At 39.6% G+C, this 27,820-nt stretch overlaps 1 protein-coding gene and 1 pseudogene across 1 annotated transcript in view; one reads left to right on the plus strand and one right to left on the minus strand.

Annotated features, from left to right (window-relative positions):
- Nucleotides 1–27,820, minus strand: part of IGF2BP3 (insulin like growth factor 2 mRNA binding protein 3) — a 143,307-nt gene that overhangs the window by 92,148 nt on the left and 23,339 nt on the right. The window contains exon 3 of the mRNA XM_027573663.2: nt 5,182–5,230. Coding sequence (XP_027429464.1) covers nt 5,182–5,230 — 49 coding nt within the window. The remainder of the gene's footprint in view (nt 1–5,181; nt 5,231–27,820) is intronic.
- On the plus strand, nt 9,666–9,765 carry LOC113912061 (annotated as a pseudogene).

A 27,820-nucleotide genomic window follows, 5' to 3' on the forward strand; every position in this document is an offset into this window, starting at 1 on the left:
CGTTCAGCCCATGATATCACTTCTGCTTTCTCTACTCAATCACACCAGACTACACACATGGCAGAAACAGACCTTACACTGTGGAAATCTCTTCAGAGTTTCTTCCCAAGATACCTGTCTTCCCAGCTCAGTTAAGTCCAGGAAAAATTGGATATTCAATCCTTGAGGTAAAGCCAACATACATTCTGGATTTTCTACCAAGACTGTGATATCAAAGTATGCAATCCTCCTAAGTATTTGTCAGACCACATATTCAAATCTTTGCCTTAGAAAATATAGTGGTGGGGCGTTTCGGTGGCTCAGTTGGTTAAGCATCTGCCTTCGGCTCAGGTCATAATCTCAGGGTGCTGGGATCGAGCCCCGTCACAGGCTCCATGCTCAGCAGGGAGTCTGCTTCTCCCTCTCCCTCTGTCCTTCCCCCCAGCTCACGCTTCCCTCATGCTCTCTCTCAAATAAAATCTTAAAAAAGAGAGAGAGAGAGAGCGAAAGAAAATATGGTGGCTTCAGTCTTGGGCAATGTCAGGGCCTTGTCATACAGAACCCCTCAGATGAAGAGGACGAACTGGCTCAGACTCTTCTCCCAGACAGGGAACTTGGGGAAACACTCTACTTTTATTGCCCAACCCCAAAATGAGAACCTAACTTACTCTTTATAACATTTCATTTACATAACTAATGAGTCTTACATTTCTTTCAGAGAAGGTACTCGTTTTGGTATTGAGAGTACTTATTAGGAATTTTGATTATCTAGACTGGAAAGGAGTAGTAAGAGATTAGGAAATGAGATTAGGAAAAACTCTCTTTGACAATCCTTTTCTAAGCCTTGGCAATTTATTTGTTAAATGCAGAAAGAAATTTCTTAAATTTAGGAAATGGGGCCCATCTGAGATGCTGAATAAAAAGAAACCATGTTCTCAAAGGTGTTGAAAGTGAACTGTACTGCTGGGACTCTGTCACTCCCCCACCTCTGTGTTGTTTGTCCAAGAAGGTACCCACTCAAATCCTTAGCACACATGCTCACCTCGTTCAGGGCATCTGAAGACCCAGGTCTGCTGGCCACCAGGACTGTAGATGTGGCCCTTCTATCATTCTGGTCACATCAAAAATCTACCCTTCAAGTATCTCAGGCAAGGGGAAGAGAAGTAGAAAAGCAGCAATTTCTCCTATTCCCCTTTTACATTCCACATACTTGGAGAAAAACAAAACTACCTAATTCTCCAGCAACAGGTCCTTCAAAAAGTTAGTTTCCTCATGTTTTTATCTGCCAAAAAACAAACACTTAGGTAGTGAAACAGTTGGCCAATCCAATACCCCTAAGTGCTTTATCATCGTCCAAAACTACACGGTTAGAATCTGTTTAACCCCTGCTTGGCACACACAGCATGCAAAGATGCACTACACAGAGAACCCAAAAGGAATCCCCTTCTGATCATTTAGTATACGACAGTATAAAGAAAATATAAACAATAAGTGAATGCAAACATAAAATAAAAAATATTATAGTGGAATGAAGTAATTAACAATCCAGCTACAGATCTGATAAAATGTCACAGAGCATCATATTCAGTGTTTCTACCCTGGTTCCAGATTCTGTCAGCTCTTTAGTAACCTCAAAGAAAATGGCTTGACTGGCAGAACAGGGCAGAAATTTTCACTTGTGGGTTAGAACTCTGACTGAAGAGCACCTGGGGTGGCTCAGTTGGTTAAACTGCCTTTAGCTCAGGTCATGATCCTGGGGTTCTGCGATCAAGCCCAGAGTCAGGCCCCCTGCTGAGTGGGGAGTCTGCTTCTCCCTCTCCCTCTGCCCCCCCCCACAGCTCATGCTCTCTTGCAAATGAATGAATGAAAATAAATAAGTAAATAAATAAATAAAATTAAAAGTAAAATTAAAAAAAAAAAAAAAGAACTCTGAGTGAATATTAAGCTCTTGGTTCCAGATCTACCTTTCAACTTTTCAATGCTAGGACTCTATACCCTATATCACTCCTTTGACCTCAGTTCCCTGGTAGTTTCAGAGACTGGAAGTCAGGAATGAGGACACAGGACAGGCTCTTTCCCATTTATCAGCTGTCCCTATCAGCAGTGCGTTTCAGTCTCTAGCTGCCATGGCCACTCCTAGAGCCAGTTTCATAACCTCCCTCCCCCACCCTCATCCCAGGCACCAGCCACAACCCTTGCTCAGAGTCTCAAATACTCAGGGCTCTCTCTCCAAGTTTCGAAGATCTGATCATCTCAACCTTTTCGTCTGACCCCTCAGCCTTCAAATGGTAGCCATTCCCTGCAGTCATCACCTCTGGATTCCCCCTTTCAGTCCTCCAGCACCTGTGTAATCCTTTACACTCAATTTCCCCTGGTGAAAAACATAGTATTTTCTGGGCTCCAGGCAGGACCTAAGACAAGCACCAGAACATAAAGTTAAGAGGAGATGAATTTGGGGGCACCTGGGTGGCTCAGTTGGTTAAGCGACTGCCTTCGGCTCAGGTCATGATCAGGGTCCTGGGATTGAGCCCCACATCGGGCTCCCTGCTCAGCGAGGAGCCTGCTTCTCCCTCTGCCACTCTCCCTGCTTGTGCTTTCTGTCAAATAAAATCTTTAAAAAAACATTTTTTTAAGAAAAAATATTAAAAAAGAGAGAAGGTGGATTTGTTGCTCATGTCCTAGCTTAAATGTAGTGTGCACTTCTACGTACCATGCATTTTTAAGGGCTTTAGCATACATCACTCTATCAATGTTCACAGCAACCCAATGAGGTGGCTGCGATCCTCATCCTCATGTTATAAATGAACAAAATGAGGCTCAGAAGAGTTTTAAAACCTGCTCAGAGATCACACAACTAGAAAGTAGTGGAGCTGGGATACAATTCCAAGTCTAACCCCAAAAGCCTGCTTTTCTAGATACTGACCCCAAAAGCCACTAAGGCTTTTCTAGATACTTCATGCTGCTTCGAAGGACTATTGACATGATTCACAGATGACTTACTTTAAGTATATGCTTGTTTGTTATCCTTTTAGGTCCTAGTCCCTAACAGTTCTTCTCCCTTTTAACATGCCCTTGTTTGACTAGAACAGTATCACATGTCCTGTGGAATGTCTCATATTCTGGACTTGACTAGTTGTTTCTTCATGGCATCATTTAAAGTTGTGCCTCTATTGTCTATATTTTTGGTGATTCAAAGTTAGACTGAAATTGAAACCAGTCAAGTCTTTTTTTTTTTTTTTAATAAGGTTAGACTATTTCACCTGTGTTTCTCTGTATTTCCTCACTGCATCCAATCAGAAGGCACAAATGTTTGGCCATTCCATTGTCAATGAATCTAAGATAAACCAGTGGATTCAAAGTTTAATCCCTCCATTATAAAGGGAATCTGGACCTTTAAATCCAAAATTATCACTGTCTATACAGCTTTGGCACAAGACAGCCAGCATACTCTGTGTGTACAAATAAAATGTCATACAAAGTGACTCATCTCAAAAAGGAAGTAACAGATGGTATTCACTCAAGTCTTCAAGTAAAAGGAAACACCCTAATAGTTCATTCTACTCCTGACAAGCCCTCAGTAATTTTTTATCAGTATTTCAAACATTTAAAAAAAATTTAAAATCAAAGGTCAAGAGTTTCAAAGTCTAGTTCTAAGCGTCTTACAATTCAGTAGTAGTTCTTATTTTTTTTAATCCTGTGTGCCCTTATTCGCCCACCTGAAAAAGGAGATAGCGCCCCCAACTTCACCTTACCTCAAAGGGCTAGGAGGAGGGCAAAATGAAATATAAAAAAGTTAAGAAAGAGTTGAACACGGCAAACAGATATTTATTCTAATGAATTAAATCTTACCCAGAATGAGAAAGAATACAGTAAACTAAAACCTTGAAAAGCCACCAAAAGTACAATAAATTAAATGCTTCAGAAGCTAGTGCAATCTAAATTTGAAGAGATACTATGAATGAATAAAAAGAGAACCGCCCCTTGCCTGTAGCTGACGTGCTAGTATTCCTATCTTAAAATTGGCTGCTACCATTTGATTATTTCATTGAAAGCTACACTATACGAGTGTATACAAACCAAAAATCATACAAACCAAAATAGAGGGATCAAATATATCAATAAAAATAAAATAGGGGAACCAAATCAGTAACCTTGACTAGCACAACACTTGATTTGAGTACCCATCCTCCAAGCTACTGAATTTCCTAAACAAGTATTAATCTAAAACAGGAAAATGCCTTAGGTTTAATCTTAAAAGTCACTGTTTCCATCTACAAAAACATACTTTCTATACATCATATAACTTGGAAAATATTTAGCATATACCGAAGAAAGAACTCCTCCAGCAAAGATTAAACTCAATAATATTGTTCTGAAAATAAATGCTCTAGAATATTACGAGCATAAATGATTTGTTACCAAATGGGACCTTGGGAGAATCACACCTCAGACCAACCTGCCTTAATTTACTGCCAAAGAAACCTTTCAACCATACTTTTCATTTCAGTGAAGGTTTTGGGTTTAGTGACTGACTCATCAAACGTCATTTCAGAAGACTAAAGTGAAACACACCAAGCTAGCTACTCTTGATTTTTATTTTAGAAAATATATAAAAGCTGAGCAGTTTTCCCGGCACCACTTCTCCAAGGTGCCAGGAATTTTCAGGTTCCATCGTCAGGAAGATTCAACAGACATGGTTTTTAAATCTCTTCAACCACTGGTGTCTCAAATTCTCACCATGACATCATTATTATGTTTTGGAAGTTACTGACAATGGGATTCAATTGTGCTAAATAGTTTGTTTATACATAGTCACTACAGTGCCACCGTCTGAGCAAAAGAAAGCAGAGTTAACATTTTAAAATAAAGCATAAGTAGCAGGTATGTGTCTTTAAAAATTCTGCTAGGGAGAGAAATCCATATTTAAATATAAGTGGTGAACTCATCAGAAAGATCTCAAACAAGATTCTGTTAGGATGGGACTGAATGAGGAAAATTACCCAGTTAAAGTATATCAAAGAGCAGATTTTTAACAGAGATACTCTATGCCGCGGCAAAGAAAACCCCACAGTAAGACAATACATAAGAATTTTGTGTTCTAGCACAACCCAGAGTTGGGGGGAAGTAGAAAAATGCTTGGAAAAAACTAAGAGTAAGCTTAGATACAGAAATCTTGACTTTATTAAATATGTAAATTCTTACCTCCCACTGTAAGTGAGGCGGGATATTCCGTATCTGAAGTTTCCGGATCCTGCAGAAGAATTAAAATGTTTTATAAAAGAAAAATAAAATATGAAAACAAAAGACATTAATAGCCAACATGGATGCTTTGAAGTTATTTAACATATTAACTTTTTATTAACTACATACAAACCAATGTATAATAAGAAAATGCAGCCCAAGGAGGAAAAAAGAGACCAAGTTGATCACAGGATCGTATTAAGACTATTTGGAGATCCAGCATCATTGGATTATTACAGTTTATTTTAAAAGCCACTAAAATTAGTTTTTGAGATTTTTTTTTTAAGTAATCTCTACAACCAATGTGAGGCTCAAACTTACAACTCCACAATCAAGCATTCCATGCTTTACTGACTGAGCCAAGCCAGGAGCCCCTAAAATTGGCTTTTTTAAATTATATTTGAGAAACATTTCCTCTGGTGACTATATTCTAAATTCAAGCCCTCAAGCCTCAAATTAAGCATACCAGGACACAAACAAATCCATACTACAGATGTTCTTAATCTAAGATCACAGCCAAGGGGTCCATAAATAGATACAGGGAACCTAGATGGGGGGGATAAAAGTCACCTATTTATTTTCACTATCCCCTAACTGAAATTTAGTACCTCCTTAGTTGTGAATGTTGGCATTAAACCACAGTAGAATCACACTACTTGTAATTTTGACATTAATATACAGCAGATATTTTTATAACGCATTAACTTGCTGCAGGTTTTTATCATCTACACCCCTTACTGTGAGATTCAGAGGTGTTGCCAGAAATTATGTTAAGCAGTACATATTTACTATGAGTTTTAACATTTTGCTAACTGTATTTCAAAAATCAGTGATTTCCTTCATAATCCTATGTATTTTATGTTATGCACTGAAAAACATCCTATGAGGTCCATAAGTTTCAGGCTACCAAGTACAGAAAACACTAAAAATCCCTGACTGGCCTTACTAACACTGTATGTTAGTTAACTCAAATTAAAATAAAAACTTTAAAAAAAAGAAACTTCAAACTATTTTTTTAAGATATTATTTATTTGAAGGAAAGTTTCTAACTAGTTGTTATATAAAAGATCTTTAATGAAATATGTATTTAGCTAGGTATTACGTATTGAGTACACCTCCACTGATGGTTCCTACCGTCATTGCATAATGCTCAAAAATATGTTATCTGGGCACCTGGGTGGCTCAGTCATTAAGCGTCTGCCTTCGGCTCAGGTCATGATCCCAGGGTCCTGGGATCAAGCCCCGCATCAAGCTCCACGCTCAGCGGGGAGCCTGCTTCTCCCTCTCCCTCTCCCACTCCCCCTGCTTGTGTTCCCTCTCTTGCTGTGTCTCTCTCTGTCAAATAAAAAGTCTTAAAAAAAATATATACATATATATATATACACACACATATATATAAAGATTTCTGCTTTCGTTAAGTTTATGGAATTTTTATTAGGCCTAAAACCTTTCCAATGGAAATAATTCTGGTTGGCATTTGGAAATGTGCATCCTCTCTTTACTGGTCAAAAACGCTGTCAATTTGTCTCTTTACCTACTCAAACTTGCTATTCGAGTTATTTAGCATTCTTTACAATCACTTGTTATATATACAAAACACTTCATTACTATGATGGTTTTATTGGTTTTACTGACACCTAATATAATTCTAATGTCTCAGCATCCTACATGTACGAATCTTTGTGTCATCCACTCAACTCTTTGGTATTATATCTATGTGTATAAATTGTTTGGATATTGCCTAACTCGTTGTATGTGTAATTATTAACCATTCTGATTCATTAAGCTTTCATACCTCAATACCCCCCAAAAAAATCCGACCTTAGTTCAAATGTCCATATATATAAACACATAGGTTACATAATATCAATTATATACAAGAATACTTAATATAATGCATTTAATCCTCTCTTCTTCTATCCCTTGTTCAACAGTCAGAGGGAGAAGGGGAGGAAGAGATTATGTGAGATTGTAAAATAGAGGCCACACACAAAATCACCCCCCTTAGAAGGTAAAGGAATTTATAGTCAACTAGCTATTTAAAAAATATATATATTAGCAATTGGGCTTAACATAAGTGAAATAATTAAATTACTTAACTTCTAAAACTAGAAATCTCCCTTCCTGGTCAAATAATCCACTTATTTTGAAGTACCACAGCAAAACACAACTTAGACCACATTCATAACCCAGTCCTTTCTTTCTTGCATTTCCCTCAAAGCATGAGAAATATGTGTCAGATACCGCCTATCCCTTAGGGAACTATAAAGAACATGTAGATTAACCAAACTCAGGTACATCCTGTTTGTACGCATAAACTAAGGAGGAAGGAAAAAGCAGTTTTACATTATTTTTATGGGACAGTAAAACAAAGCCCAGTCATCAGGGACAATACACCAAAGAGATGGTAAGAATGTCAATTTAAGAAAAAAAAATTTCAACCACCACCTAAGTCTCAGAATTTACACATGAAATGCTGTCTGAGATTTGTTTGAAAATAACTCATGTGCTAACAAATACTAAAGTGCAGGGCACATACTGTCTCTCTGCTTTTGGATAATGTTATATTTCCCATAAAAGCCTTTAAAAATACACTCTACTTGGGTATCTGGGTGGCTCAGTGAGTTAGGCATCAGACTCTCGATCTCAGCTGAGGTCCTGATTTCAGGGTCATGAGTTTGGGCCACGAGTTGAGCTCCATACCCAAATTAAGAAAAAAAAAAATACATATACACACAAACACACTCTACTAAGAGGTCTAATGTACAAATTACACACTGCTATATGTTGCTTTAGCTAGCAGAAAAGTTACTCAACATTGTGTAGTATTTACCATGGGTAACCAAGGAATAAGATTTACCACACGCATGCAAGTACACATATGCAAGTACTAAGTTTTTGGTTGTTGTTTTTTTTTTTTTTAAGATTTTATTTGAGAGAGCGAGAGAGCAGAGCAAGAGACAGAGCAAAGCAGAGCGAGAAAGAGCGACAGAGCAAAGCAGAGCGAGAGCGACAGCAGAGCGAGAGAGAGGGACAGAGCAAAGCAGAGCGAGAGAGCAACAGCAAAGCAGAGCGAGAGACAGCGACAGCGCAAAGCAGAGCAAGAGAGCACGACAGCGCAAAGCGGAGCGAGACAGAGGGAGAGAGCAAAGCAGAGAGCGAGCGAGCGACAGCAAAGCAGAGCAAGAGAGTGGGACAGAGCAAAGCAGAGTGAGAGAGAGTGACAGAGCAAAGCAGAGCAAGAGAGAGCGACAGAGCAAAGCAGAGCGAGAGCAACAGAGCAGAGTGAGAGAGAGCGACAGAGCAAAGCAGAGCAAGAGAGAGCGAAAGAGCAAAGCAGAGCAAGAGAGAGCGAAAGAGCAAAGCAGAGCGAGAGAGAGGGACAAAGCAAAGCAGAGCGAGAGAGAGCGACAGAACAAAGCAGAGCGAGAGAGAGGGACAGAGCAAAGCAGAGCGAGAGAGAGCGACAGAGCAAAGCAGAGCAAGAGAGAGGGACAGAGCAAAGCAGAGCGGGAGAGAGAGCAGAGCAAGAGAGAGCAGAGCAAGAGAGCAACAGAGAAAGTAGAGCGAGAGAGAGAGAGCAGAGAGAGAGCAGAGCGAGAGAGACAGAGCAGAGCAAAAGAGCAGAGAAAGAGCACAAGTGGGGGGCGAGGGGGGCATCAAAGGCAGAGGGAGAATCAGGCTCCCCGCTGAGCAGGGAGCCCAACTGGGGGGCTCAATCCCAGGACCCTGAGATCATGACCTAAGCTACTCAGGCACCTCTGCAAGTACTAAGTTTTATTCAAGCACCCGTCAGTAAATATTAGCAGCGCAGTGTTAAGAAACTAAGTATTCATCCCCTTTGACTCTTTCCTGGGTATATATATTATCAAAATTTTCCCCCAAAAGTACACATATAAGGGTACATACAGAGTTTAGGTCAACTAACATGTGATTATTCATATCACAAAAATAAATCCCACTTCACAGGGCTCCCAAGAAATTCTTTAAATAGAATACCATCTTTTGTACATTAGAAGTAATCCATTAGCCATGTTTTCCCAACACATTCTTCAAAATGTATATCCAACACCCATTTACTTATTGAAAGTCACTCCAAACTAATTATTTCCCTTAAATGGCTGTCCAATTTCCATTATCTGATTCTCTCAAGTTTCATTTTAGACAAACATCAGATTATTTTCATATAGTTAATGTTTTCACATCTAGAGTTGTTCTTTCCCACTTACCAGTAACTTACCTTAACCTCTGCAGTTTCTCTCCTGCTCCTAACCCCATGCTCCCTTCTCAACAGTACAAGACCCAAAAGGCTCAGCATTAAAAGAGACCTAGAAAAGGCATGAATTCTAACCATCCAGCACATAAACACAAACTTCTGACCTGGGAAGTCCTTGAGAACATCCATCCCTCTGCTGCACTTAACGAGTTGGCTATGCACAACCTGCGTGCTCCATTCGGCAGCACATATACTAAAATTGAAGCGATACAGAGAAGATTAGCCTGGCCTGAGCGAGGATGACACGCAAATTCGTGAAAATTTTTTTTAGAATTTATTTGAGAAAGCAAGAGAGAGGGCGCCTGGGTGGCTCAGTCATTAAGCGTCTGCCTTCAGCTCAGGTCATGGTCCCAGGGTCCTGGGATCGAGCCCCGCATCGGGCTCCCTGCTCGGCAGGAAGCCTGCTTCCCCTTCTCCCACTCCCCCACTTGTGTTCCTACTCTCGCTAACTCTCTCTCTCCGTCAAATAAATAAATAAAATCTTAAAAAAAAAAAAAAGCAAGAGAGAGAGAGAGAACACGTGCCCACACGCATGTGAGTGGGAGGAGGGGCAGAGGGGGGTAGAAAGAGAGAGAGAGCATCTCCAGCAGACTCCTCACTGAGAGCGGAGTCTGGTATGGGGCTCAACCCCAACACTCCGAGATCACGACCTGAGCAGAAATCAAGAGCTGGATGCTCAATCGACTGAGCCACCCAGGCGTCCTGCATTCCCTATTTTTATAGATAAATTTACTATATATAAATTTTGCAAGTTATTTTTTTGCTCAGTATTATGTTTTAGATTTTCCTAGCCATGCAAGTAAAGTCAGGGGTGCCTGGCTGGCTCAGATGGTAGAGCATGCAACTCTTCATCCCAAGGTCATGAGTTGGAGCCCCACATTGTGTATAGAGATTATTTTAAACAAATAAAACAAGGTTAAATTCTATTAAAAAAATTATCCAAGTAAATCAAGTTCATTCATATTTAAAAAAAGAAAAAAGGACCATCAACTGCTTCACTGATCTCCCACCCCAGCTTTTAAAATTAGGTTATATTTAGGTTTGATTCTAAATAGTTAAGAGTCAAGAAAATGGATACGGATATGCTTCTACCATATGATTACCTAATCACTCAAGTTCAGTTTAACTATCAGCAAAGTGAGTTGGTGTTCTACCTCCACCTAAAGCAAACCTAAGTAACAATAGGATATACACGCCTTAGAACAGAAACTAATTAATTAGGCTATCTCATTCTCTGTTGTGTTTAGAACCTGGAACAGTGCTTGGCACCTGAAAAGCACGCAACTGATAGTTAAATTAAAATTTGTTATAATCTATACCTGGGGAAGAAAAACCCAAGACTCAAGGATCTGCCAATCAGAAACTACCAGCATTTCCAATGATTTTCTTACAGCTCATAAGAGGGAAAACAGCCAATAGTGTGCTCGTTCTCTAAAGAGAAACAGAGACTATAAAACCATCATGCTCCTCAAAGCGATTTACAGAAATTCCTTGATATCAGATATCTATTCTATTTCCAATTGCTTAATAAATATCCTTGTACATTTGGCTTATTCCTATCAAGATCCTACAGAGGGATACCTGGCTGGCTCAGTCAGTAGAACACACACTATTTGTGATCCCGGGGTTGTGAGTTCAGGCCCCACCTTGGGTGTAGAGCTTACATTAAATCCTAACAGAATACACACATGTGGACTTGATCTCTTTTAGGTCTTCACTCATTTTGCCATTTATTTGGTGGATAGGTCACAGATCCTGAATGATTACTCATTCTGGAATTTTTTTTTAAGATATTTATTTACTTGACAGAGAGAGAGAGAGAGAGAGAGCGCGCGCGCACCCGCAGAAGCAGGGGGAGCGGCAGGCAAAGGGAGAGGGAGAAGCAGGGAGCCCGATGCAGGGCTTGATCCCAGGACCATGACCTGAGCTGAAGGCAGACACTTAACTGACTGAGCCACCCAGGAGTCCTTACTCATTCTGGATTTTATCCCTTTTGTGTCATTTTCAATAAATTGTTTACTATGTTGAATTTGATATACAATGTTTTATGCTTTATAATATAAAAATATTACACATCTACGAATACACCTGCCCAAATAATTAGAACAAGACAATTGAAGATACCCATGCTTCTCTCCCACTCCAAAGGCCTGCCTCCTGGAACATACCCACCATCCCAAATTTGCCACTTCTGCTTTTTTTTGTTTTTTTAAGATTTATTTGACAGAAAGAGAGACAGCGAGAGCGGGAACACAAGCAGGGGGAGTGGGAGAGGGAGAAGCAGGCTTCCCGTGGAGCAAGGAGCCCAATGTGGGGCTCGATCCCAGGACTCTGGGACCATGACCTGAGCCAAAGGCAGATGCTTAACGACTGAGCCACCCAGACGCCGCCACTTCCGCCTTTTATTTATGAATATTTGTAGCTCTTTTATTTTTTTTAAAGATTTTATTTATTTGACAGAGAGACAGCGAGAGAGGGAACACAAGCAGGGGGAGTGGGAGAGGGAGAAGCAGACTCTCCGCTGAGCAGGGAGCTCGATGGCAGGGATTGGATCCCAGGACCCTGGAATCACTACCTGAGCCAAAGGCAGCCGCTTAACCGACGGAGCCACCCAGGCACCCCTCGTAGCTCTTTTAAAATGGATTTTAAAGGGGCCCTGGGTGGCTCAGTCATTAAGCGTCTGCCTTGGGCTTGGACTCAGGTCGTGATCTCAGGATCCTGAGATGGGGCCCCATGCTGGGCTCCCTACTCAGCGGGGAGTCTGCTTCTCCCTATGCCCCTCCCCTCCCCCCTGCTTGTGCTCGCGCTCTCAAAAATACAATCTTCAAAAAATTTAAATAAGGGGCACCTGGGTGGCTCAGTCGTTAGGCCCCTAATACAGTGAGACACAATCTAGTCACTAGAGTGCTCATTATTATTAGGGTGGTCATTGCTCCTAGGCCACAGCTGGAAAATTGACATTTTGTTGGAAAGAGAAATAAACCACATATTCATGTGGATTACTTCCAATTCAAATTTTAGATTACTAGGTTATTGCCACGTATCTTTCTTATTTGCGTTTCTTCACTGTAAAGTTTGACAGCAGATAAGAATATAAACAAGGAAATGTTGTTATGGATGGAACGCTTGTGTCCCCCCACCTCCCAAAATTCCTATGTTGCAGCTCTAACCTCCAACATGATGGTATTAGGAAGCTGGGCCTTTGGGAAAGTACTCAGGCTTAGTTAGATGATGTCATGAGGATGGAGGATTACTCCTTTTTTTCCTCTAAGACTTTTTTTAAAGTAATCTCTACACTGAACATGGGGCTCCAACTCACAACCCCAAGATCTTGATCTGCATGCTCTTCTAAGCCAGCCGGGCGCCCCAGGATCCCTATCTCTGCAAGAAGAGAGACCAGTGCTCCTTCACTGGCACATGTTGAAGAGAGGCCATGTGAGCCACATCAAAAAGGCAAGAAAGCGTCTCTCCACAGGCCAGGAAGAAAGGGCTCTTACCAAGAACAGAAAGCATCTGCCTGCACCTTGATCTTGGACTTCCCAGCCTCTAGAAAGGTGATAAATGTCTGTTGTTTAAGCCACCCAGTCTGTGGTATTTTGCAATAGCAGCCACACTGCCTAAGACAGTGTCTGTTACCTCATTCAACCCTCTCAGTCAGCATTTTATCGATTAGGAAACAAAGCATAAGTTTAACCTGTCCAAATATACACTGCTCATGTGTAGCAGGGTCAGCATCCATCTCCAGGCATTCTGGCTCCAGAGTCTACTCTCTTAACTATGTTATATTCAATCACTGATTTCACTTATAATCCAACCAACAATGTAACCACATCAAATGACTTCAGAAAGATTACAGGCTGTAATTTTTATTACACCCTCAAGGTCAAAAATAGGCTAATCCTACACAAAATTTTCACTTTATCCCACAGCTTTAAACCAAAAAATGATCATTTACATATCAAGACTCAATATTGACATTAAATGGACAAAGTTACATATTAATACCAAGAAAGGAAGGCAACAATGCTGAAAACTTGGCTAACTCAACTGCCTCAAGTATCAGGACAACTGCATACACAGGCACCCAGGTGCTTAGGAAGCCAGTCATTTCACAGGTAAGTCCTAATGCAAGAAACAAAAATGTATTAGACTTGCAACCTTCTGTCCAAATTACCTACACGTCCTGAATGTACATTTTCTTCACCTTATTTCCCACAGGGTGCTCTGTTGCACCCCTTTCTTTCTACCAACACTTATACAAATCAAGGAAATCACTGATTTCTCACCTCATAACAAGACTGAGGCTCTAATCACAATCTAACAGGCTAACACCAGCAGAAGGCAGGAAAAGAAAACCAAATCTAACTTGTAACCGGTTTCTCTCTGCCTTGTTTTCTTACGCAAGGAAATAGGATACATGGTCCACATTTGGACCAGTCGTTTTCCAAAAAAAAAAAAAGCCAAACCTGTGGATTTAGAGCAGTATAGTGTGGCCTCTTTGACCCACCACATGGAGGCACTCTGTACCAGCCGCACACTTTAATTCCAGCTGTACCAACCAATTCAATCTATACTCAAAAAGGAACCTGTTCAACCCGGCCAAATTTAGTATTGCTAATTACTTATATTAGTAATAGCATTCAATATTTTATATATGCATATATATCATTCCTGATTTTCTAGTTATGAATTGTTTTTTTTTAAGAAGTGGCTCTTTAAAAGAGCCACCTCTTTTTTTTTTTTTTTTAAAGATTTTATTTATTTATTTGACAGACAGCGAGAGGGAACACAAGCAGGGGGAGTGGAACAGGGAGAAGCAGGCTTCCTGCTGAGGAGGGAGCCCAATGTGGGGCTCGATCCCAGGACCCTGAGATCATGACCTGAGCCAAAGGCAGACACTTAACGACTGAGCCCCCCAGGGGCCCTGGTCCACCTTAATTTTTAAAAAAGTTTAATACACATTGTTGGTGAAAAGCAGCAACTGGCATAACCTTGCCTCATCACTGACTTGACAGTCTCTTATCAAAACCTCTGACTCAAGGATTCTCTTTCTTATGTTATTTTCTCATATAAAACTGTAGCATGCTCAAAGACCTAGCCTTAAATTTGTAGAGGAAACTACGAAGCACCCAGAGACCCAGTAAAAGGGACCATTACACACTCCAGCTGGGAGAATCATGGGTGGCTTTCAATTTTTTTGGTTTTGTTTTATAAAATAAAGCTTACTTATTGTTAAGGGGGACATCAGCCTTATTTCCAACCTGTAGTATAATCTAAGATAAAGCAAGAGAAACCAGTTCTAGATTCCAACAGTTCTAACTAACTCTGTAACATCAGAGTGCTTTCTCTCCCAAAGATTTTACAGCCTAGCAGAAGAAATCAGACATTTTAGGTCAGTCTTAAAGTGTCAGTAAAAACAGGAAGGAGGGAGCAACATGGAGTAAATCAGGTAGACATCAAGTTAAGAATCTCTGTTAAAGGGGCGCCTGGGTGGCTCAGTCAAACGTCTGCCTTCTGCTCAGGTCATGACCTCAGGGCCCTGGGATCCAGCCCCACATCAGGCTCCCTGCTCAGTGGGGAACCTGCTCCTCTCTCTCCTGCTCCCCCCTACTTGTGCTCTCTCATTTGCTCTGTCAGATAAATTAATGAAATCCTTAAAAAACAAAACAAAAAAACACGTATTTGTTCCAACAGTTAAAGAGGATGCCAGGTCCTAGTGAACTGAATACTGGATGGGAGAAAGGAAAAGAGGAAAAGTATGGTGTCCCCTCAACCATACAGATGTTATTCCAAGTGTGGTCTACAGGACCAGCTACATTAGCACCAGGAGGGCTTCTTAAAATGAGAATTTCAGGGCACCAATGCAGACCTCCTAAATCAGAATCTCTGAGGTGGGCTGGAGAAATGTGAATTTACACATACTTAAGTCTGGGGACCACTGACGTCTATTTAACAGGGCAAATCCCAGGAGGGCTAAGTTATTTCTATCTTATTCACTGTTGCATATTCAAGTGCTTAGCAAATTGCCTGGCTAATTATGAGCAATTTAAGCAACATTGCTTAAACAAGGAATGAATGAAAAAAAGTTGGAAGTGAAAATCTGAAGTGATTCTTCTGTCATCCCCTAACTCCCAGATCACCATGGGAACCACATCCGTGTTTTAGTCCCTTTAAATAAAACAAGTGTATATATGTTTTAAAGTTGCACACCTTATCTTCATCTATGTAGAAAAGTCTCACAGCCATAAGTGTATAGATGAAAACTTGACCAAAGCCAAGGGTACAGCATAGGCTGGCAGAGTCCAAGAAAGGCTAAATGTGCTTCTGTGTGCTGGTCCTATTACTAATGTTTGCAATACACACTCCTATCTCTCTTGTAGGAGAAATGTCCCATCAATGGAGAAATACAAAGTTCTTACACTTCCTTAGGACATGTGCAAGGCAATACAACAGAAGAGTGTTCTAAAATAGTTGAATTAATACGGTACAAACTGATCCTTAATTCCTGAATAGCTAAAGATTTCTGTAGTCTTCAATCTGAAACTGAAACTGAGCCTTTAAACAAAAAAGTCACCACCTGTATTTCAACCAACCACTGAAACACATGCAGTTGAACACTAGGGAGTTACTATTTAAATAAAAAGCTCACTGCCTGTTTAACTCTGAAGTACAACATTAACACAATATAGCAAATTACATGTATCTTCCTTGAAAATTAGGGTGATCACAAGGGAATACTCAGATACAAAATGTCTAATATGTTTGAGTCACACTGAAAATTAATCATTCCCTAAAAAACAAAAAGCAAAGAAAATTATTCATTTCCATGTTTTTCCAGTTAAATTAATTTTATAAATACCAATACATTTTTTCCAGCAAGACTCATTTTTAAAAAGTGATTTTAAAAGCTGTCTGTATTAAAACAACTCTGTCCAATGGAATAGCAACTAGCCGCACGAGGCTGGAAATGTGGCTAATCCAATTTGAATTGATGTGTTCTGTGAGTATAAAGTATAACAGATTTTGAATACTTAGTACAAAAAAAATTTTAAATTTCTCAAAAGGGGTGCCTGGGTGGCTCAGTTAAGCATCCGACTCAATTTCAGCTCAGGTCATGATCCTGGGGTCATGGGATCAAGCCCCATGTCAGGCTCTGCGCTCAGCACAGAGTCCACTTGTCGCTCTCCCTCTGCTCCTCCCCCTGCTCATGCTCACTCTCTCTAAAATAAATAATTTTAAAAAAAGATTTCTCAACAATTTTTAATACTGACCACATGTTAAAAGATTAAAATTTTAGATATATTGAATTGTATAAAATACTAGTATTAATTTTACCTGTTACTTTTTACTTCTTACTGTGGCTACTAGAAAAGTTAAAATTGCATACATATACAGTTCACATTTTTCAGTTGGACAGAGCTGCTTAAAATCTAGTATACTTGACACTCAAAGGCAAAACCAATTGATCAAATTTTATTTCTGTTTGTCAATGGAATTTCAGGATCAAGAAAAAAGTTTCATAGGGAATTATGTCTCACTTAAAATTCACCATCACTAAGTAAACTGTAATTGTACCTGCAAGAAGAGGTGTTTTAAGGTGATTAAACTTTTAAAAGTGCTGTATTTTGAATATAGGGGTATCTCTACATTAACGCTTTTTATTTCACGTTACTACTAACTGGATGTTGTTCGTATCTAAGGCCAATCCTAAATCCTTGGATTTTGGTTTTGTTGGCTTTTGGGGTTTTAGTTTTTTTTTTTTTTTTAAGTGAAGTCGACATTTACTATTAAATTCTATCACCTACTCATGAACTTTAGACACTACAATTATCCCACTATCTGAGAGTCTGAAGAAGGAAGAGTGTAGATGCCTTGTTTCTAAGTAGAATTATACAACCCACAGGGTTTATATTTCCAATTTTAATGTTTTATATAATCAAGCAAATAAAATAAGCAAACAATTGTTAATTGCTCACAAGACAATCAGTATGAAAATTCCCAGTTTTATGTAAGTCAAGAATTCTTGGGGCACCTGGGTGGCTCAGTCAATTAAGCGTCCGACTCTTATTTCAGCTCAGGTCATGATTGGTCATGACATCGAGCCCTGAGTCAGGCTCCACACTCAGCCAGGAATCTGCTTTTTTTCCTCTTCCTCTGACCCTCCCCCCACTCACACCATCTGCCTCTACAATAAATTTTTTAAAATAATTAGGTCTTTAATAATTCTTAGGTATCAAGAAAACAAAGAAGGTATATAAGTTTTATCCAAACATCTTGGTTTGACATACTTTGTACCAAAGCAACCCAACTCTTGCTTTTCTCCCAAGATATAACCATATACCACCTTGTAGATAATCCTTCTCCCAGCAAAGAGCATAAATAACAAGTAATATAAATGCAATGCAACTTTACCAGGTTTATAGCAGCCAATTTTTTCTTGCTTAATAAGCTACTTAACTTTCTGGTGAGGGGGCGCCTGGGTGGCTCAGTCGGTTGAGCATCTGCCTGCAGCTCAGGTCATGATCTCAGGGCCCTGGGATCAAGCCCTGCATTGGGCTCCCACTCATGGGGGAGCCTGCTTCCCCATCTCCCTCTGCCTGGTACTCTATCAAATAAATAAATAAAATCTTTAAAAAAAAAAAAAACAAAACTACTTTCCAGTGAGGTAAAAAAACAAAACCAGGTATGTCTACACTACTTAAGGAAGAATAGGTTGAAGAATCTATGCTTCACTTCAATGCAACATGCTTCCTCATCTATAGACTTGAACTCACATGAAAAAAACTACTTGAATCTGTTATTCCTTTATACAAACACAACTTGGCTAAGACATTAAAACATTCTCATGTCTTGCCTTAAACATGTTTGCCAATTAAAAAAATAATAGTAGGGGCACCTGAGTGGCTCAACTGTTAAGCGTCTGCCTTTGGCTCAGGTCATGATCCCGGGGCCCTGGGATCAAGCTCCTCATCAGGCTCCCTGCTCGGCGGGAAGCCTGCTTCTCCCTCTCCCACTCCCCCTGCTTGTGTTCCCTCTCTCGCTGTCTCTGTCAAATAAATAAATAAAATCTTTAAAAATAATAATAGTAATAATAATAATAAAGCATCACTGAATATCATAAATACTCTAGACCTATGGTGTCCTCTGGGGACAGAGGTACATGTTAAATGACATCAGCAAAATCCAGACCCTGGGAAACTCTCCAGGACAAATATCTAAGTTGTATAATAAGTATCAAAAAGATGGGGAACCTAGACATTAGAGAGAGAGAGAAAGAAAGGGGCGCCTGGGTGGCTCAGTCGTTAAGCGTCCGCCCTCGGCTGAGGTCATAATCTCAGGGCCTTGGGATCAGGCCCCACATCGGGCTCCCTGCTCAATGGGAGTCTTCTCCCTCTGCCTCTCTGCACTGCTTATGCTCACTCATACTCTCTCAAAAATAAAATCTTTTTAAAAAATAAATAAAGCCTTAAGACATATCAACCAATCACAAATGTATGGAACTTACATAAATCTTAATTCAAATAAACTGCCAAAACAAAACAAAATAATTAGACAACTGGGAAAAATTGGGACTATTTGTTATCATGAATTAGTGCCAATGTTTTTTATAAGTAATGAGTCTTTAAGTCCTTGTCTTTTACAGAAACAATGTAAAGAACTTGGAATATAATATAATTGGCTGTCTTGAATTTGCTTCAGAAATAATCGGGGGATGTATGACACTGGGGCATAGATATCCAACCGGCTGGTTACCAGGCTGGTCATCAGCTGGTGATTCTTGAAGCTAGGTGATGGGTGAAGAAGATTTATTACATTATTGTCTCTACTGTAGTACTTTTGAAATTTCTTTTTGCTCTCTAGTCTCTAGAGGTCACCATCTTCACAAATGACAAACCCCACCAAAATCAAGCCCAATACTTGTAACATGAGAAAAGAAGTTTTAGAAGAAAAATATGATTTAAGTTTGTATAACTGTCTAATAGTGAAGAAGCCTAAGTACTTTTCACTCACATAACCTTCAACCACATTAGCATTTCCCATATTGCAGAAACACTAAAAGGTCCTAAGACTGCCCCCTCTTTTTTTAAAGATTGTACCTATTCAGGGCACCTGGGTGGCTCAGTCGTTAAGCGTCTGCCTTGGGCTCAGGTCATGATCCCAGAGTCCTGGGATCCAGCCCCACATCCGGCTCCCTGCTCAGCAGGAAGCCTGCTTCTCCCCAGGCTTATGTTCCTGCTCTCGCTATCTGTCAAATAAATAAATAAAATCTTTTAAAAAAAGATTGTATCTATTCATTTGAGAGACAGAGTAAGAATGAACAAGAGCAGGGTGAAGGGCAGAGGGAGAAGCAGACTCCCCACTGAGCAGGAAGCCAGATGTGGGGCTGGATCCCAGGACTCCGGGATCATGACCTGAGCCAAAGGCTTAACGACAGAGCCATCCAGGCGCCCCCTAAGACTGCTTTAGATGACAGTCTCCTCTTGCCTAAGGTGGATAGTACAAGATTCCTTTCATTTTAATAACTACAGTGTAACTTCAAATATAGAATATTCACAAAAAACTATCTTGTAACAATGTATATTAATGAAATTATCTGTGCCGTTCATTTAAAAAGAATTCTTTGGGGGCGCCTGGGTAGCTCAGCCATTAAGCGTCTGCCTTCAGCTCAGGTCATGACCCGGGGGTCCTGGGATCAAGTCCTGCATCAGACTCCCTGCTCAGCAGGGAGTCTGCTTCTCTGCCCTTCCCCCTGCTCATGTGCACTTGCATCCTCTTTCCAAAATAAAATCTTCAAAAAAAATAAAAAATAGAATTCTTTGTTACACGGTCCAACAATTCTACACAACTTGGATTTATGCCAATTCTGATACAAACAAAAAGATGCAGCAGATGAAAAGTTGCATTTTCTACTGCTAGCAAGATTAAAGTCAGCAACACCCAGGGAGAGTAATCATTTCCAGATTATTTCTGCCACAATTACAATTTAAGAATCAATTTTTAAATTTCAATACTGAGAATTAAAAGAAGAGATACCATTTATTCAGTGACTTCTAAAGGGCAAAAGATCATGCCAGGCACTTGAAATACATTTTCAATGTGTCCTTACACCAACAACCAGGTCAAGTAGGCATTAATAGTTCCACTCTAAGGAAACAGTCTCAAGAGGTTCTTTTAACCAAGGTAAAAAGCAGGTAAATGAAAAGCCAAACTGAAACTTCTCACTCCAATTTCCATGCTATTTCTACCTTAATTTTAGGTGCCTACTATTTGACTTTCATGTAAGAAAAAAACCGCTCCCACAGATCTTCAAGAAAACTGTCCAATATAAACATAATACTATCAATCCCAATCTCCTGCAGAAAATTCTAGAAATTACTTAGTTTATATCCACATTTCATAGAGAATGATCAATGAGGTCACATCAAAACAGAGTAGATCATTTCAGGTAACCAAAATATCCAGCTTCACCCAGCAGCTAATACGAGACATGAATAAGACAAATAACTCTACTGACAATAAAATATCCAATGCATAGGATATTTCAAGAAGTTCCCTTCTGGGAAGTCCTTTCAACGGCCCAACATGTTTATATGTAAAAGCTGTTTGCTAAAATAATCTTAAAAGTATTAGGCATTAGTCTTTTAATTAACAAAGCTTTACAAAAGGGGCACTGGCTGGCTCAGTTGGAAGAGCATGCGACTTCTGATCTCCAAGTTGTGAGTTCGAGCTCCACTATGGGTGTAGAGCTACATTACTTAAGTAAATAAAACTTTAAAAAAAAAAAAAAAAAGCAGCTTTATGATAAATCTATTTGTGTTTTTTCTTTAGAACTTCAGTAACTATATTTCACATTTCCAAATTATATTCTTACTTCCAATTACATTCTGAAAAAAGAAAAAGATGACAAATTTCCAAGAGCAGTGATGGTAAAATCTAAATAAACCTAAAAACCCCAGATGCTAGAAAATTCAACAACTCCACTTTCTGCCATGTTTAGAACGTGACATATTAAAACTGCCTATCATGGCTGCCTGGCTGGCTCAGTCAAGACAATCTAAAATGTAGTATCATGCTTATAATCATTGTGAGTAGGGGCACCTGGTTGGCTCAGGGGATGGAGCATGCAACTCTTGATCCCGAGGTCATGAGTTCAAGCCCCAAGTTAGGCATAAAGATTATTTAAAATAGTAATAATCAAAAAAATAATCAGTGTGATTATACCCTAACACTATCTATGACTCACATCTCCAAACCCATGAAGGACAGACAGTCTCTCAAAGGCAGAAACTTTTGGTCTTCTTTACCATGTTAATGTAACTGGCCAAAAAGTTTAGCATAAGCCAAAAGGAGACAGGGCACTGAGCACCAAAGGTATACAAGTATACAGGCTCTCACCTTTGCACAGTACATACATTACATTCCCTCAAGTGTACCCGCAACACATCTACCTGCCCTCAGGCTTTCTCTGTAATACTGACATCAAGAGTTTAAAATGGCCCTTTCCACCCGGCCTGTCCAGCCCTTTCCTAAATGTTCTGTTTTGAAAGCTTTACTATTAGAAAAACTATCACAAACTAAATCTGTCGTTAACAATCTGTACAGGGCATTAAAATTTTAGTGGGCTGGGCTTTAGACTTTAACACCTTGTAAAAATGTTAAAATAAAAGCTTATGCATTTTCAAAACACTTAAGAACGTGTTAAACAGCCAAGCCGTTAATTAATTGCCTGAAGACTGACTTGTAGAAACAAATGCAGAAGGTAAGCTATCAGGACAGACCATCCACCAGGGGGCAGCACACAAACACACCCCCTAACCACCATTTGTCCGCTTATCAGGTCATTTTAATTTTTACCCAGGCTTCAGAAGGGCTGGGAAAGGACCTAGGTCAAAGTTTTAACTTTTTTTCCTAAAAGGTCTTACATACACTTACATTTAGCATACTCTACTGATGATTAAAACCCGAATACATTTTAAATTTAAGACTACAATGTCATTTACAAATATTTGGGATTCTAATTCCTTTCCCTACAGATTTAACTGTTGGGACAGCCTTTATTTATTTACCCCTATGTTTAGAACTTTAAGTATTTCAGGACCTGGGAAGGCTTTAAATATAGAGACTGGGGAACTAAAAAACTATTACAATTCTATCCTCACTCTAATACAAGCAGAAAAAGCAACAGGAAAAATGCTATTTGTGCAATTCGGTTTATCTCTTCAAGAGCCTGTAAATTCAGAGTCATGACAGTTAGGAGACCAAACAAATAGCATCAAAAAAAACCAAACAACCAAATCTGATTTACTTATAACACACACATCTTAAAATTCTGTAGACAGAAGAGACTTCCAGAATGTTAACAGTTCCCACCTCCTCTAGAAACTGCAAATTATCAGTCTGAAAGATTAAGTCCAGCTATGCATTTAAAGTTACTGCCAATTACGACAATGGCTAAAAAGATGTTAATGCACATTTCATATAAATTTGTTCTAACTGAATAAAATTACCATAAAATGTTAGTTTTTCTCCTTCAAAAGAGAAAATAATGCTTTTCTGTCTCCCTACCACCTGGCACACAGGTGATCACTAGCAGGGCTCAATAGGTAAGCGTAAAGAAAAACTGAACTGCAAGTAAGCCAAGAGGTCAAACTGCAAATACCAATAGCTTTAAAACAATCTCTTGAAATAGATTTATTATCGGTTGGCTACAGATTCATGTCATCCTGGGAATTTTAAAGTTTTGTTCAAATAATGAAGAAGTATAATTTTCAAAAATTTTAATTCAGCATTTCTGTGTTTGCTTCATTATTGGAATAACAAAATACATACATACTCAATCTTTGCTGAGACCAATACCCAGATTTCAAGAAGTCATGTTTCAAAGTTAATCAAAAAGTTTCAGTACTGGGGTGCCTGGCTGGCTCAGTCAGAAGAGCATGTGATTCTTGATCTCGGGGTTCTAAATTTGAACGCCGTGTTGGTATAGAGATTACTTAAGAATAAAATCTTAAAAAAAATTGTTTTAGGAATTTTGAGGTTATTTTACTAAAACATCCACCTAGCCCACTGACAAATTTAGAGATTTAGGATAGCAGTATTTAAACCAAATTAAAAATTACAATAAAACTAGTTACCAGAATTTTAACCAAGAAAGCATTTTAGTGAAATTTTAACATTTTTTAATTAATAGCATTATAAAAAACTTTTTTTTTAAAGATTTATTTGTTTTTGGGGGGAGGGGCAGAGGGAGAGAAAGAATCCTAAGTAGACTCCCCCTTGAGTGTGGAGCCCAACGCGGGGCTGTATCCCTCAACCCTGAGATCATGAGCCGAATTAAGACCCAGAGGCCTGACTGAGCCACCCGGACAACCCTAGAAAATTTTTTTCATGTAATCTCCACCCCCAGTGTGGGGGCTCCAACTCACGACCCCAAGGATCAAGAGCTGCACACCCTAATCACTAACCCAGCCAGGTGCCCTGCGCTACTATAAAATTTAGAACTTATTCTGAAAAAGTTAAACATTCACACTGATACAAATCTAAGATGACCAAAACTCAAATGTCAGATCTACATATTTAGAAAGTATAAACAGTGTTCTTTTTAAAATAAACTTATTTAGATTGAAAACACATAACTAATCAGATATATTACACAGTATCAAATTATTAGCTATTTCATTATATTTAATAACATTTAATTATGTAGTTTGTATAAAAGCTATCTTTAAATAAGTCCATAAATTCAGAATCAGCTAGACTGACGTACACTGATGTTTTAAATTTCCACCTAAACAAAACACACCAGTATTTCATTCGTTAAAAATTCATTAATGTAAATTTCACTTTACATCATTTATGTTAACAGCTTAAAAGCTAAAAATAGGGCTGCCCAGCTGGCTCATTCAGTGTTGACTCTTGATCTGGGGGCTGTGAGTTCAAGCCCCATGTTGGGTGTACAGATCACTTAAAATCTTTAAAAAAAAAAGAAAAAAGGGGCACGTGGGTGGCTCAGTCAGTCAAGCATTTGCCTTCGGTTCAGGGCGTGATCTAAGGGTGCTGGGATGGATCCCTACCTCGCTTCTCCCTCTCCTCCTCCACCCCACTTGTGCCCGTGCTCTCTCTCCAATAAAATCTTAAAAACAAAAAAAAAAAACTAAAAACTAAAAATAATTCCTTCTTTAAAATCCTGAACTATTTTTTCTTTTAAGTTTACAAATCAAATTTCAGTCTTTTCCAGAATATTTTAATAAGACTTTTCAACAAAAATTCTAATTTTAAAAATAAAACAGCAGGTTGGGAACCCAAAGAAGCAGTTTAAGAACACCATTAGAAAAATAAAAAACATTAAAAGTAAAATATCCTAAGTATTTTTAGGGGTGCCTGGGTGGTTCAGTTGGTTAAGCCTCCAACTCTTGATTTTGGCTCAGGTCATGATCAGATCAAGACGCCTCTCCCCCCTGCTCATGCTCTCTCTCCATGCTGGGCGTGGAGTATACTTAATTGAAAAAAATTAAATTGAAAAAAATTAAAAATTTTTTTTGAACAAAGAAGTTGAGGGGCACCCAGCTAGCTCAGTCAGTAGAGCATGCATCTTGAGTTCAAGCCCCACACTGGGTGTAGAGATTTGCTTAAAATCTTAAAATCTTAAAAACAAAGAAGTTGGGGGGAAAAGAACACTAAGAATTAAATTTAGAGCACTGAACTAGTTCCAGTTAATGTAATATGTTTTTTTACATGTCCTTTAAAAGGACATTTTTAAACTACTCTGTAATTTTCATAGGTCTGGGTTTTTGTTTTTGTTTTTTTAAGATTTTATTTATTTATTTGACAGAGAGAGACACAGTAAGAGAGGGAACACAAGCAGGGGGAGTGGGAGAGGGAGAAGCAGGCTTCCCGTGGAGCAGGGAGCCCAATGCGGGGCTCGATCCCAGCACCCTGGGATCATGACCTGAGCCGAAGGCAGACGCTTAATGACTAAGCCACCCAGGTGCCCCGTGGTTTGGGGGTTTTGTTCTTTTTTTCTTTTGGGTCAATATTGCACAAACACCTTTCTTATCTCCATAATTGATGATGGGAATAAACCACATGCTAGAATTTTCAGAAAATTTTAATAATCTATAACAAGTACTAATAAGGAAATAACGTAACACTGTTAATATCCTACTAATAACAAAGGCATTTATGATCCTGGGGTCCTGAGATCGAACCCCGGGATCAGGCTACCTGCTCAGCAAGAAGTCTGCTTCTCCCTCTCCCTTTGCCCCTTTCTCCTGCTCATGCTCTCTCTCAAATAAATAAATTTTTTTTAAAGATTTTATTTATTTGACAGAAAGAGATACAGCGAGAGAGGGAACACAAGCAGGGGGAGTGGGAGAGGGAGAAGCAGGCTTCCCGCTGAGCAGGGAGCCTGATGCAGGGTGACCTGAGCCAAAGGCAGACACTTAACGACTGAGCCACCCAGGTGCCCCGCAAATAAATTCTTTAAAAAAAAAAGAAAAGAAAAAATTAAAAATAAAACAAATTTTAACATATTATCAATCCAGATATAGGTAAACATACTTTACTCCTCAATCAAGACTCCACTATTTTGGAGGCACCTGGCCGGCTCAGTCCATGAATCATGTGACTCTTGGATCTCAGCATCCTGAGTCCACAATGGACATAGTTTACTTAAAAACAAAAAAACACTATTTTTAATCCTACTGAACATACTATATTACCACAATTTCCCCCCCTCCCAGCTTCCAACACATTTTTTTTTTTTTTAAGATTTTATTTGAGGGGCACCTGGGTGGCTCAGTTAAGTGTCTGCCTTCAGCTCAGGTCATGATTGCAGGGTCTTGAGATCGAGCCCCACATCGGGCTGGCTCCCTGCTCAATGGGGAGCCTGCTTCTACCTCTCCTTCTGCCTACTGCTCACCCAGCTTGTGCACTGTCAAAAAAATAAAATCTTTAAAAAAAATTGTTTTTATTTGAAAAAGCACGAGAGAACGAGAGATAGCACAAGCAGGGGGAGGGGCAGAGGGAGAAGCAGGCTCCAGCTGAGCAGGGAGCCTGATGCGGGGCTCGATCCCAGGACTCTGGGATCATGATCTGAGCCAAAGGCAGCCACTTAACAACTGAGCCACCCAGGCGCCCCCAAAGGCACTCTTAAAAGTGCTTTTTCAGTGGCACCTGTATGGCTCAGTCAATACAGCCTGCAACTCTTGATCTCAGGGTTATGAGTTCAAGCCCCACTTTGAGTGTAGAGCTTAAAAAAACAAAACAAAACAAAACAAAACACCTACTTTTTAAAACCTCTAAAAACACTAAGGGGGCTGGGGCGCTTGGGTGGCTCCATCAGTTGAACATCTGCCTCTGGCTCAGTTCATGGTCCTGGTACCCTGGGATCAAGCCCCGGGTAGGGCTCCTGCTCAGTGGGGAGTCTGCTTCTCCTCTTCCCTCTGTTCCTCCCCCTGCTCGTTTTGTCTCTCTCCCCCCTTTCTCTCTCAAATAAATAAAATCTTTAAAAAAAAAATAAGGATTTTATAACTTTTTAAAAAATTGTATCAAGGGGCTCCTGGGTGGCTCAGATGGTTAAGCATCTGCCTTTGGCTCAGATCATGATCCCAGGATCCTGGGATGGAGCCCCTGCATTGGGCTCCCAGCTCAGTGGGGAGTCTGCTTCTCCCTCTCCCTCTGCCTTTCCCACTGCTTGTGCCCTCTCTAATGAATAAATGAAATCTAAAAAAAAATTTTTTTTTAATTGTACTAAGTCCTATGCCCAATGTGGAGCTCAAACTCATAACCCTGAGATCAAGAGTCGCATGCTCTACCACCTGCACCAGCCAGGCACTCCTTCAATCTTCCAACGTTTTTAATTACCATAGGAAAAAATAGTTTTGCCTAATTCCTGTGGGTGTTCTGTATATAGTATATTATCTCAAAAAAATAGTTTAAGATTACATTTGAGGGGCGCCTGGCTGGCTCAATAAGTGGAACACGTGACTCGATCTTGGGGTCATGAGTTCAAGCCCCATACTGGGTATAGAGATTACTTAAAAATAATTTTTTTTTAAGATTTATTTACATGAGAGAGAGAGAACATGAGCAGGAGGGGGAGAGGAAGAGAGAATATGAAGCAGTATCTGTGTGCTCAGCATGGAACCTGATGCGAGGATGAATCTCATGATGCTGAGATCACAACCCGAGCCAAAACCAAGAGTCAGATGCTTAACAAACTGTGGCACCCAGGTGCCCCTTAAAAATAAAATCTTAAAAAAAAGATTACTTTGATTCAGTTCAGTGTGCACACCACTCACCAAGAGACAGAAGATTAAACAC

This window comes from Zalophus californianus, chromosome 12, assembly GCF_009762305.2.
Source record: "Zalophus californianus isolate mZalCal1 chromosome 12, mZalCal1.pri.v2, whole genome shotgun sequence".
Lineage (NCBI taxonomy): Eukaryota > Metazoa > Chordata > Mammalia > Carnivora > Otariidae > Zalophus > Zalophus californianus.